Consider the following 13,296-nt stretch of genomic DNA (forward strand, 5'->3'; position numbering starts at 1 on the left):
AGAAGCACACTACCCCTGTGGTCTCTGCACACCCAAATGACAGGGGCCTTCTCTGCTATTCCTGGTCAGGATAAGGACCCAGAGCAAGTTATGAGACGTGGCTCTGACCCCTCTCCTGCTCAGGGAACCCTGTGTTTAAATACGGCTGCTCCTCGCACTGCCCCAGGCGAGGGTGTGCTTCATTTCAGCGGGATCTGCTGCGCGCTGTGGTTGTCCCAAAGGGCCCTTGGACGAGACCTTCCCGGGGCCGGCGCGGGTGGCTGCTCTGGGAAGGGCAAGCGGCCGCGCTGGCAGGCCCAGCAGGATAAATAGAGTGTGTAAAACCCGAATTAGCTCTGTTGTCAGGTGTCACATCAGGGTCATGGCTCTCACCTCAGGTCTCCTCGATTTATGCCTGGGGACTTTAACTTGACAGCCAGGTACTTCCCCAGACTTCTCGTGCAGCGAATACTGCAGGTCCCGCAGCCTCTGGATGAGTGAGATGAGAGACGGTTTTGAGTGAGAAGGGCTTTTTTCCAAAGCTCCATTGAAATACATGCTGATTCCCTTCCTTGCATGCAGTAGACACCGGCGGGCGCTCCAGAGAGGGCAAGGAGCCCCAGCCAACAAGTGAGACTGCAATCGGGGTAAAGCAGGCATCGCAACCTCCTGCTCCTCAACTTCTGTCTTTTCTTACGTCTTTTTCCCTCTTCTTTTTCCACCCTCTGCTTTTCCTTTCTTCCCTTTCTCCCCCTCTTCTTCCCCCTCCCTCCCTCTCTCCCCACCCCCCGGTATCAAGGCGACATCTCCAAGCCAAGTACTTTTAATTTCGCCCGTGGCCCTTGCTGACACGGTGGATATGCACAGCAAGTTAAATTCCCGCCTGATCAATAAAGCAGAAGCAGTGTGTCCGACTGGTCGATATTTTTTTATCTGTCTTCAGCCCAGTCCTGCTGATGACAGCCCCCTGCGCTTCAGCAAAGGCACTCAAGGGCATCGGGCTTTGGCAACACAGCTCTTTTTTTTTATTTAAATTAAAAAAAAAAAAAACCCAGATGCCTACCAAAAAAAAAAAGTTCACGGAGTTTGGCCTTTGCTTAATAACGTTTTATGATTTATCTTAATTTTTAATTGAAAAAAATTTGCGAATTAATTGATTTCTGGGACTTGCCAATTAACATTGTAATTGGGTGCATGATAAATTTCAAGGGAGCATCATTTTTCTCCCTCTCCCCCTTGTCACCGGGAAGGGGAATCGCGAGGGCAGCCGCTTCCTATCCGTACACCCCCCGCTCCTTCCCGAGGTGCCGCTGCCCTCCTCCCCCCTTGCTCCTGTATCTTAAAGAAGGAACAAGAAAGCTAATAAAGTCGTGTTATTAGAGTCTCGCCAGAGGTGACCCCTCGAGGCATAAATCCCGGCCAGGGAGACGGTGGGGACAGGTACTATTAAGTGCCTGACAGTGCTTTGCGAGGCAGGACCGGGTACCTCCCCTCTCCCTGGGCTGTGGGGAAGGTGGTCCACCAGCCTGGAGCTCCTGGGGGCTTTCCCAGAGGGCTCTGGAATCCCCCAAGGTGTTTCAACCAAGCAGTCCGTTACCTGTGATGTTATCCCATCCTCTCCCCTTGTGCGAGTCCCATCATGCCAGGAGCCTCTGCGCGATGTCCAGCTGCTCCGTGGGGGGACCCGACCCCAGCTCCAAGCACCCGGTACCCGAACGGCCGCTTCCCACAACGCGTGCAGCATCTGGGGTTTGTCCCGCAGCCAAAAACCGGCAAAATCCCCCCCCAGCAAAACCAGGCTGCTGGGGCGGGGCCGGTGCTTGGGAGCTGCCGCTTTGCTCCAGGGGCTGGAGCACAGGAGTGGTCTTTTGCATCCTGCTCTGCCCCGAGCCCCTAAGGCAGCGGGTCCTGCCCCATGGCATCCCATGCCACCCCACGGCAGAGGTGTTCAGTGCGGGACCTCAGCTTCAGGGTCATGGGTGTCCAGATTCAGGCACGGACACATCTCCGGGTGCGTGGGGAGTGGCATCATCTGAAGCTTTCTCCAGCAGTGTGTCTCCTGCCAGATTTAAATTAAACACACTCCGTCACCAGAGAAACCCGCCTGGAAGGGTCAGCTTCTCTGTGATACTCAAGCAGGGCGCAGGGCCACCTGCCACCACGAGGCACCTAACAGGGTGACATCCCCACGTGGGGTGTGGAGAAGTGGGTGAGCTGGCTGTTGCCGAAACGAGGAGTGAGGACACGGTGTTGTGCCAGGGCAGGGAGAGAGAACAAGCCGCACCTGCGGGGACTGAGATGGAGAGTGGAAATACCGAGTAAATTACAGAGTGGGTGGTGTTCCTAGTGCTTCTCCCACCCACTTCACGTGCTGGTATGGATCAGCTCATTGCAATCAGCTCAGGTGTCCCGTGCACAGTCTAAAACTCACGGGGCTTTGCTGTGCCATCCTGCAGCCCCCGTTACACCCCCGTATGCGGGGGGATAAGCCGGGGTGGAGGGTCCCAGGCTTCCACAGCAGAGCTTCTCTCCACCGGCCAGGACACCAGGAAGACCAGGAGCAGCCAAGCTCTGCACCCGCCGGTGTCACCGGCGGGCAACCGTGGGGGAATGGAGGGAAATTTATGAGGAGAGCAGTCTGTTTATTATCTAGCAAATGTGGTGCTGCTGATACCGTGGATTTATCCTCTTTCATCCCCCCTCTGATTTGTGTCCCTGCCCCTCGCTGTGGCAGATAAATCATGGACAGAAAGGGAAGAGAGACCCTCCAGCTTCCTCCCGTGCACTCAGAGGGCGGCAATGGCAGCAGCCTGGACCCTTCATCCACAGCTTCTCCAGCGGAGAGAGCACAAGCCATGCAGCTGCCTGTCCTGCTTGGAGGTGCCCCGTTCCTCTCCTCCCGTGGCAGACCCCAGGGAGGCAGAGCTGCTGGGTGCTGCCCGTAATCTGTGGGCGAGAGCACTTCTCGTGGGCCAGAGCTTCCAGGGTAGCACGGTGGGGGAGAAAATTTGTGGGTCACGTACCCCCTCGCTCCTGCGATGCCCTGAAAGTGCTATGAAGATTCCTTGAAGCACCTTTGGACTCCAGGGCGTGGGTTTTCAGGCTGGGGTTTGGGACCTCGGCGGGCAAAGCCTTCCTCTGCCGCTGACTCCCAGCGCAGCGGGAGCCCTAGGAAGGGATGCACGGAAACCCAAGGGTGAGAAATAAATCTTCGGTCAGTTATTTGCCCTGAAGCGATGCATGCCTTCTGCAGAGCCTCTTCTGAACTGCCACGTGAGCTGGGAATAATTAAACAGTCATTACAGCCGCAGTAGCAAAGAGCCCCCCAGATCAATCTAATGCATGACCTTTCCCTCCGACTTTTCTCTTTATTTTTCCAGCCATCTCCTTTTCAAATAGTGGGAGCGAAATGACACAACCCTCCCACCCCAGCCTCCTGCTTTGCCCTGCGCACATGGACCACCACATCCTCACCCAGAAATCTGCCGCCCGCTCTGAGCGGGGGCTCCCGGCAGGGGCATGGGGTACCTGGGGCTGATAAAGAGAAACCCCAACATGGGTGAAAATGGCACAGAGCAAATAAGGGCTTTTAGCGTGGTCAGGTTCATGCCACAGTGGTTTATCATTCTGCTGCATTTTTGTTGCAGCATCATTTCTGATGGTGGGGTCAGGTTTGTCACAGCTTGTTGGGCACTGAGGTCACAAATATTGACCAGAAGACTGTAGGTGCAGAGTGCTTCTAGTCCTGACTCCAGCATCTTTGGCAATTTTTACCATCACTCACCTCTTTTCATAGAATCACAGAATGGTTCGGGTTGGAAGGGACCTTAAAGATCATCCAGTTCCAACCCCCCTGCCATGGGCAGGGACACCTCCCACTAGACCAGGCTGCTCAAAGCCCCATCCAGCCTGGCCTTGAACACTTCCAGGGATGGGGCATTGACAGCTTCTCTGGGCAACCTGTTCCAGTGCCTCACCACCCTCACAGTAAAGAATTTCTTCCTAATATCTGATTTAAATTTCCCCTCTTTCAGTTTGAAACCGTTACCCCTCATCTTATTGCTCCACTCCCTGATAAAGAGTCCCTCCCCAGCTTTCCTGTAGGCCCCCTTCAGGGACTGGAAGGGGTTATAAGGTCTCCCTGGAGCCTTCTCTTCTCCAGGCTGAACAACCCCAACTCTCCCAGCCTGTCCTCATAGCAGAGGGGCTCCAGCCCTCTGATCATCTTCGTGGCCCTCCTCTGGACCTGCTCCAACAGGTCCATGTCCTTCTTGTGCTGAGGACTCTGGAGCTGCACGCAGTACTCCAGGTGGGGTCTCACCAGAGCCCACCATCTCTCTCATCCCCACCATCAAATGCAGGAGATGATCGCAGCAGCACATGGAGCAGGTGCCGCTAGCGGAGCCACAGCAGGTTGAAAATCCCAGCATGTTTCCCCTGATCATGCCCGGCCACGCTGGGGGCTGTCACCTGCGGCTAGGTGAGGATTTGGCCTTATGTAGTTTAAAAAAAAAGAAAAGAAAAGAAAATCAAACTCCCATTTCCTTATTTAGGCTTCAAGTGACACTTCCACTTATTTAAACTGGCGTTCACAAAAATCCAATTCTCTCTCTACCCGGCAACTGCTTATTTACAGCTGGCGCTGCTGCCCACACAGCTCCGCAGGCGGCTCGCTCTGCTGCCGGGGCTCCCGTCCCCAGGCTGCATGTTTGAGCCCGAGTCCTGCAGCTAAAAATAAATTGATTCCACTGGATTTTTATTCTTTTTTTTTTTTAAGAAATACATCAGTTGACCGCAGCTTGTAGAAACCTTTGGGCTTTGTGGGATCTCACGCAGGAGCTGCGTGTGCCCTGGCTCCAGAGGGCTGCTGAGAGTTGTTCTGCGGATGAGTCGCAGAGCTGGAGGACAGCGTGGCAGCAGCCCCCTTCCCACCTCTGTAAACCTCTTCTGGCTCCAATGTCATTAAGGGATAAGCACAAACAACTGCAGCTGCCGGAGCTCAAGGAACTTCTTCTCCTGCAGTTGTTATTAATTACCTGTGGGGAGTGCTGCTGGGGGGTGGCTGTTGTGCCACGTACTGAGCTCAGCCCTTCCTTGATGGATGCTCACCATAAGCCCTGCCTTGCCCTGGGTGGGGGCTCTGCAGAAACCTCATTTGAACACGTTTGGGGAGCCCAAGCGGCTGCGAGCTCTGGTGGCTGTGGTGGGCTGGAGCACGGCGTCGGGGCTGTTTCTGGCCCTGCTGTTGCTGCACTGAGACTTCAGGCAAAGCTGAGATTCCTACTGCAGCTTGCAAGAGCAAAGGCGTAAAGGAAAAGGACAAGTGCCACCTTGCTCATGGTAAAACACAATCAGATCACTGAACCTTCAGCTCATGGCCTGAGTTTTCCATGTGGGAAGCAGCAGCTTCCATTCATGGGGATGATAAGGCACCATTCCCTGCATGTTGTTTTGGGTTTTTTCCTGTGTCACGCACTCTCCAAAAGGCAGGACCATAACAAAAAAAAAATAAATAAACGTGAAGCTCATTATGTGTAACAGCAACCATGGCAGGAGTAGAGAAACCCCAAGACTGTGGGTAAGGAGAGCACATATGCAGCGTGCTGAGCTGCTCTTTGGGACATCAGGACTGAAGTGCTGGGTCTGAACAGCCCCTTGGGTCTGGCTCAGGGAGATGCCAGGGGATTCCCAGTTGCATCCGGGGATGCTCCTAACCAAATCCCTGCCTAGCATTAAAAGACATCTGTGTGTAGCCCGAGTCTTGCTTTCATTGTGGAGAGCCTTGCTGGTGTTCCTCTTAAAGCTGATGTGCTCTAATATAGAGGAGTGATGGGTCCCTGCGAGCGCCCCAGGGCACGTGGGGACCTACCCATGCGGCTCCCCGTTAAGGTTAATGGGTGGCACATCTGTGGGGCTGCACAGAGCCCTCCACCAGAGCAGGGACCTCATTTTGTCCCTGCAGAGGCACAGGGCACCTGGACACGTGAGGATGCGCCGATGCACGGCCAGAACCGGCACCACGGCCCCGAGAAAGGGAACTAGTGAGGAAGCAGCTGCCTATTGCTTGGAAATGCAAACCCATCGGGAGCAAGAGACGGAGGCTGCCCACATCGCTGGGTCTTTCCAGGGCGTTTCTCGTCATCTTTGGTAGTTTGGGGGGGTTGCCTAAAAGGGAAAGAAGTTGTTTTGCTGTAATGAACTAGATAAACAATTCCCCAAATAGATTAAAACTAACTGTAACTTATAAAAGCGGGTAGTAATTATATTTTATTAGCTAGCAAAACACCATTTTTTTATTTCGTAGGATAATTCTGTGTAAATCACCTTAATTAGAAGTGTCAGACGAGCCCGTGAATATCGTACTTAGTAACTAATTTCCTATGTACAGGTTATAATTTAAAACACATGGATCACTCGCCGAGTGGAAATATGCTAGCCATGAAATAATGTGGGGAGTGTTGGGGTTATTACTATGTAAATGTGTAATCATTTCAGACCACTGCAGCCTGGCTGGGTGATTAAAGAGAATCCCAAGGTCTCCGAAGATTGTGCTCTCTGCAAGGGCCTAGAGCGAAAAAACTTTAAAAGGCACCGAAAAGTGTTTGAACTTTAAAGGTCTTGATTTCCCTTTTACCATTTTTAATTTGTCTGCGGTGTTTATGGAGGGGAAGGTTTCTCTTTGCTGACGGCCTTTCGATTCTCAGCCCGCTGCCGACATCCTTAAGAGGCACAGGGGGCTGCAGCCGCCGTAATTCGGGGGGTTGTTTAGTGGGATGGGGGAAAGCACCCTTAAATTATGACCAGGGCTTGTGCCCACTCCTGACCCATCCCTGGAAATGAATAAAAACAAATTGCAGACCCTTATTAGCAATAAAGTGGGGCTAAATTGCAAGGAAGGGGGTGGTTCTTAGTAATCCTCCAAATTAAGAAAAAAATAAACTCTGCCAAGTTATCTAAATCAGTCCCCTTCCCCATCAGTCCCAATGGCAAAGGTTGGCCTTTCGGCTGACCAGAGACTCTTGTCCTGAAAACTGCAGTTTCCTGGCGCAAACACCATTTCTGGGAGGAATTAATGAGATTCTTCCTCTTTCCCTCGAAAAGGAATAATTTTAAACACCTTTAACAAGAAAAGGGAGGAAATGAGTTGTGTCGTGGTTTGTTTTTTTTTTTTTAACCTGGTGTTTGGATTATAAAAGGGAAAAAAGTTGTTTCACACTTCGGGTGATTGAGAAATTCAAGGTAGCGCTGGAGATGGGGAGGGGGTGGCAATCTTTCCCATCGCCGGCGTTCGAGCGCAGGCTGGAGGTGGTGCCAGGGGCTGCATCTCCGGGGGCAGCAGGGTCTGACTCTGCTCCTCATCCGCCTCCCGAAAGCAGGGCGGAGACAGAGCTGGGGCATGGGGGGCATCCTGCACCCCCCAGCAAGCACCCAACAGCTCATCCCCTCAGGGATGGGGGCTGCGAGGGAGGCGATGCCCCAGCCCATGGATCAGTGGTCCCCAGGAACGGCAGCCACTTGCTCCAGGAGCAGAACTGTGGCTTTAGGGTGACATGATGGCGATGGATAACTGCATGTTTCCCCCCGTTTTGGGGTGGGGGGCGAGGGCGGTGGCACTGGGAGGGGAGGGGTCCGTAGCCCCAGGAGAAAACACCTTCCTCCATCCCTGCTCATTTCATAACACCCAGCCATCTGCCAAATCAAGGCAGATTAAAGCCAGCCAAATTCAATTTCTCCCCGCTGCCACTGCAGCTCGGCATCTGGGGCTAAAGTGTCCCCGACAAAGCGAACATGACAGGCACATTGCTTTTTTGTCACATCTAGTACCATGTTGATCTTCTAAAAGTCTCATAAAAATTTATTGATGTCTCCCATATTGCTGTGATTGAGAAGAAAGGGGCGCGGGTGTGCGGAGCCGGGCGCGCGCGCGCGCGGGCGAGCGTGTGTGCGTGTGTATATTAATGTTTCTGAAGTAGATCTGATTTGATATGTCTTGTTCTATTGTCAGCATCTGTTTAGCGAGGCTTTTTAATACTTTCTGGCTGCCGATCACTCATCCTTAGCCTGGGATGCAGGCTTGCATACAAATTTTGTTATTAAACACAATTCCATTCCCACCCCCCCCTTTCCCCAACCTCCGCCTCCCCCCGCTAACCTCCCCCCCTCCACCCACCCATCCATCATCTCCCGGGGCTATGGGGAACCGGGAGCCAGCCGCCCCACCGGCCGTACGCTTACAAGCTCAGGCGCTGGGCTCGGCAACATATTTCAAGAGCCTTTTGCCTGCTGCAGGTGCTTTGCATTGACAAATCGAATCATGGGGAAATAATTTATTTCCTAATGCTGTTTGCAGCATGTTAGCAGGAGAATTTACATGAGAGAGATTACTTTAATAACCAAAAAATTACAGTGCAGGCCTCCCCGCCATGTCGGCTTTGATATGTAATTGTTTCAAGTTTAACCTGTCTGGAGGGGGGAAGGTGTTATTAAATCTATAGCATCTCCCGCTGGCGAGGGCAGGCGAGGAGGAGCACCGTGGCGGGGACCTCCTTCCCTGCTAAATGGGGAACAAGCTGAATTAACAAATCACTCCAGCCTCCGGCAGAGCTCCTGCCTCCACGGCGCGGCTGGAGCTGAGGGGATCTTCTTTCCCTTGCTCTTACGCCAATTTAATCTCCTTCTTTTTCCTTCCCTTTTTTTTTTTTTTTTTTTTTTTTTTTTTTTTTTTTATTGTGCCTGACCCTATGCAGGGCTCCCCTCTCCTTGGCTTTCTTCCCCCCAACCCTGAGGTTTGCTCCCTGCTTTTCCCCAGGGCTGGGAGAGGAGCTGCCCAAGCCCCCACGGAGGGAGAGAGTTGGGATTTGACTCGGCATCATGTGTCAGGGTTTGGAAATTCCACTCGTAGGACCATTTTATTCCAGCTGGAGAATTAGTTGGCGCTGCTCTCCTTTCCATGCCCCTCCGGCCAGGGTGAGGAGGCTCTCATTGGTCTGGGGAAGGGAAGCCATGTGCGATTTGACCTCGTGAGATCCCTCAAAGCGCTTCCCTCCTTGCCCGCCGCAGCGGTTTTGTGACTCTGACCCCGTTCTCTTCTCTCTTGGCAGCAAGAGCTCCATCCTGAAGGATGCCATGGCAGCGGGCACCCCCAAGGTAAGTCAGCACAACTCAGCACACTACCGTCCCTGCAAGGGGTGCTCTTTACACCCCCTCGCCTTCCCAGCCTGCTCCCTGTCCTGATACTCAGTGTTCCCCAGGAAGGTGGCCGCACTTTGGGGCCAGGCCAGTGCTGGGGGATGCTGATGCCCCCCTGCACCCATGGGCTGGAGTGGCCGAGTCCCCGCACAGGGCTCTTTCATTTCCCATGCAGCCAAGGGACGTTGGAGCCGAAGGACCCGGCAGGCTCTGGGACTCCAGATTGTGGCTAATGACAGCTAATGAGAGCTGATCACACGCAGACTGAGCTCAGCTTGGGAAATCATGTGCGGGTGTTCCTGGAGCCAGAGCCATATGCCAGCTTTGGAAGAGGGGAGTGGGACTGCCTCAGGGGGAGCAAAGAACACCTGAGGAGGAGCCCAAATCACTAAAAGACCCCGTCTCAGCCACATCCCCCTCTCCAGGACCCACCTCCCATCCCCTTGGCTCAGAATGCAAAAATACTAAACGCACAGAGCATCACGGCATCACTGCAAAGGGCATCATTTACTAATTAATATTACTGTTAGCTGGATTTCATATGATATGGCGGTGAGAAGGACCAGAGCTTGGGCAGGCAAGTGGGTGGCAGGGAGCACTGCAGGGCGGCTGGGCATCGCACGGCCTCTGAAAACCACACTGTGCCCCAAGGCAGGCAAAGGCAAGTGGTCCAGGCTCTCCTGCACTTCTGGTGACACAGTCCAAGCCAGGGAGGCTCCTGGCTTCCAGGGAAGCTCAGGGCATCTCTCACAGGAGATGTGTTGGTCCTTGTTCTAATAGAATCATGTCTTGCTCTTCCCTTTTTTTTCCTGGAAGCTTTGGGTCATTTTTGGCACATGATATCGGAAACAGTGACTGAAATTTCAGCTCTAGGTTTTCCCCATGGGACTGGGTGTCTTGCCAAGCACATCAACACCTTGTCTGCACCATGAAGTGAGGGGTCGGGGAGCCACTGTGCTGGCCCAAGTTCCCAGAAGGCAGGGATACCTCTGAAATAAACCCAACAATTTCCCAAATCCTACAGAGAAAAATAAAGATCGTGGTTTTACTCCATAGCACTCCACAACTTTGGCATTCCCTGCTCCTGTCCCCTGTCCCAGGGTAGACTGGGAGGAGAGTGGAGACCTGACTACTTCTCCCATGAAAAACAAGCAGAGCAGAAAGCAGTCCCCAAGGTGATAATCCACAGAGCGTGAGGCTGCCTTGGGACGTCTCAAAGGAGCTGGAAGGGGCACCCGCAAAGCGAAAGCAGCCGGATTCCACAAGCTTCCCTTTCCCTCCTCGTCAGGTCTGAGTGTAGATAACTCAACAGTCCCAAACACATCGCCTGCGAGGGAGAAGGACGGCTAGGAAGACAGATTAGCTGTTTGGAGGGAAACGCAGTGAGTGACTGACAGAGACCAGATAAAGAAGAAGGTCCATCTCGTGGCAGGGCCGGGCTTTTGAAGTTTCCATTGACAAAGAATCCCATTTGCCTTGAGCGAGGGGATTAAACTGGGACTGGAGCGTCGTTCTATGTAAAAGAGATCAATCGTCCCCTGTCACCACATGGATCTTTTCCCTTTGCCCGTCACGTCTGGGGCTAAGAACATTAACTTCAAGAAGCCAGGAGAGCAGGGAGGGAGAGGGTGAAATCAGGAAATCTTTCATTCCCTTCTCAGAGAGCTTGAAAGCCTCTCAGCCCAGGAGGATTCATTATTTCTAGGTGGCTTTTGCTGGGGGACAAGTCCTGTGTGGCATGGGAAGGCACACGCTGTCACCTTCACCTGAGCTTGGTATTAAAGGCTCCTTTGTAACCGCACGGGATTGAGGAGGAGGGTGGTGGGGAGATGAAGACTGCTCTTTCCCTGTGTGCCCACTGAGCATCTGCAACATGGGGTGGGAATAGCCCATCAGGATGTGAAGTCCCTCTGAGGAAAGCCCTGCTGGGGACAAAGCTGGGCCTCTGGGCCACCCTTAACAGGGGTCCCAGGCAGAGAGATGGAGGACAGACCACCGGGTGGGCTTGCAGCCCATGCCCAGGCACCCAGGCATCGCTGGAGATCTGGCAGACACTGCCTGGGAAGAGCTGGGACCTGTGCCGTGTCACACTTCCCATGCCGGGCACCGGTGGAAGGAGTCACGGGGACTGAGGGCACTGCCGTGAGGTTTCCCGGCCGGTCCTTCTCCTGTTGCCAATAACAGGGCCATCAACTCCAGCAGCTCAGCAGTGGGAGAAGGGAGCTGCACCTCCCTATCCCTCGGGAGCATCCCCTGGCAGCACGGGCAGGGGCAGGCTGGTTCCACCCAGCGACATGGGAACTGGGGTGGGATGCAGGCTGGTGTTACCAAAGGCATTACCTTTGTGGTCATTGGTGGCTTTAAGACCACTTTAGGAATCATTTGGGGCCTTTGCATATACTGTCATGGGCTGTCGCTGCTGTGCTGGCTTAAGGCTCTTCCTGGGGTGCAGCTGGGGACAGGGGATTTAACTCCCCCCATGCTCTGTCTCCTGGCTCTGCTCCCATCCCTTCCCTGCCGTTGCCCTGGCAAATGTCTCTCCTGGCAATAAAAGCCCAGATGTAAACGCATATTCCTCGCTGGCCGCTTTCCTGCCCCTGAAGAGCTGTCACTCACTGCACTGGGTCAATTTTCATGGCAATATGTCAAAGAAAATCCAATCACTCAACATGGGATGTGATGAATGCAGGATTATTGTATCAGGTTCTTCTATTATCGGAGCTGACGGAGGCAGTGATGGCCAAGTGAGGGCTGCGAGCTTGGGGCGCTCTGGCCAACACATCTGCTCGCTGCCTGGGCTCCCTCTCTGCGAAGGCAGCTCGGAGGGCAGCGCTGAGCACCACACAGCTCCACAGCGCTCAGGATCCTCGTTGGCTTTCTCTTAGTGATGAAGCCCAATCGATGGTGGTATGCCAGCGTGGACAAGCCAGTTGGACAAGCAGATGACAAACCTGCACAGTGAGCCTCAGGATGAGATTTCTATCCAACCCTGACTGCCACTTTGCTTGGGAAAGCTGGTGACAGCAAACTGGGCTCTGCCAGCCTCTGGCTGGAGAGAAGGGCCTGAGATAGCTGCTTGGTGACTTCAGGAGTGCCGTGGCCTGCAAACAGCAAGGGGAACAGTGCTGTCTTCTCCCATCTGCCGTTTCTGTCCCTGATTGCAAGCTTGGATGCTCATCCCATGACTTGTGAGAGCCTTTTGTCCCTTGATCTTCATGCTGCTGGGAGCCAGGTAGCCCACTGAGGCCCCACTGGTCAAGGTGGCAGCTTGCTCCTGGTGGGCTGCCTCATGCCTGTTCTTTGCAGAAGGCAGAGGTGCAAAAAAGCGCTGAAAGCCCATCTCCTTTACAGAAGGCACGCCCAGTGGTCCTGCTCTAGGAAAGGTCTTTCTCAGGCATTGGACTTCAAGGAGAGTCCTGGACATCCATAGGACACTTCTCTAGTGATATGTCTTGAGACACCAAGTAGAAGAGGAGGGGTGGAAAAAGAAATTCTTCATCAAAGCGAAGTTTCCATGTTGGTGAGAACAGATGCCTCACGCCCCTGGGAAGGGATGGAGGATGTTCTTGCTCTTGCTGAGCTAGAGACCATGGCTCCATGGTCCTGTTCACCGGTGTGGGCTGGAGGTTGCTGATTAACTTTTCACTGTTGTCCTGGGTCACCATGAGGATACCCAACACCAGAGCCACTCAGTAGGGCACTTTCTGAGGATGTGTCCAAGCCAGCCATGCCCCAGACCTCTGTGAGCCCAGAGCTTCCCTGCAGCACTCCCCAGTATGCCCAGAAGCCATGTTTCAGGCAGGCCAGGCATCAGGGATGTCTTGCAGAGGTGTAGGGACAACACCATGGGCTCTGTCCGGTCTTGTGGCTGCCCAGGAGTCTGTCAGCAGCATGCAGTTACCCCAGGCGGCGTTCCTGGGTTTCACGCTCTCCCCTTACCTTTCCCCATTTGCCTTGGCTGCTTCTTGTAAGGGGTTGCGCAGGAGAGGAGCACACATTGAGCTGAACCCATATTGGTGAGGTGTACGAGCAGTCTAAGTCCAACTGTTCCTGCTCTTCCTTGAGCAGCCGGCAGTAACTCTGAGAGTCAGCGTCCCCAGGTCCTCCTGGCTACCTGAGAGCACTTCC

At 53.7% G+C, this 13,296-nt stretch overlaps 1 protein-coding gene across 4 annotated transcripts in view; it reads left to right on the forward strand.

Moving 5' to 3' along the window:
* Positions 1–13,296, forward strand: part of RNF220 (ring finger protein 220) — a 227,573-nt gene that overhangs the window by 143,974 nt on the left and 70,303 nt on the right. For all 4 annotated transcript variants that reach the window (XM_054210879.1, XM_054210880.1, XM_054210877.1 and 1 more), the window contains one exon: positions 9,081–9,126. In XM_054210879.1, the coding sequence (XP_054066854.1) occupies positions 9,081–9,126 (46 nt within the window). The remainder of the gene's footprint in view (positions 1–9,080; positions 9,127–13,296) is intronic.

The sequence above is a fragment of the Rissa tridactyla genome, chromosome 8 (assembly GCF_028500815.1).
Source record: "Rissa tridactyla isolate bRisTri1 chromosome 8, bRisTri1.patW.cur.20221130, whole genome shotgun sequence".
NCBI classification, from domain to species: domain Eukaryota; kingdom Metazoa; phylum Chordata; class Aves; order Charadriiformes; family Laridae; genus Rissa; species Rissa tridactyla.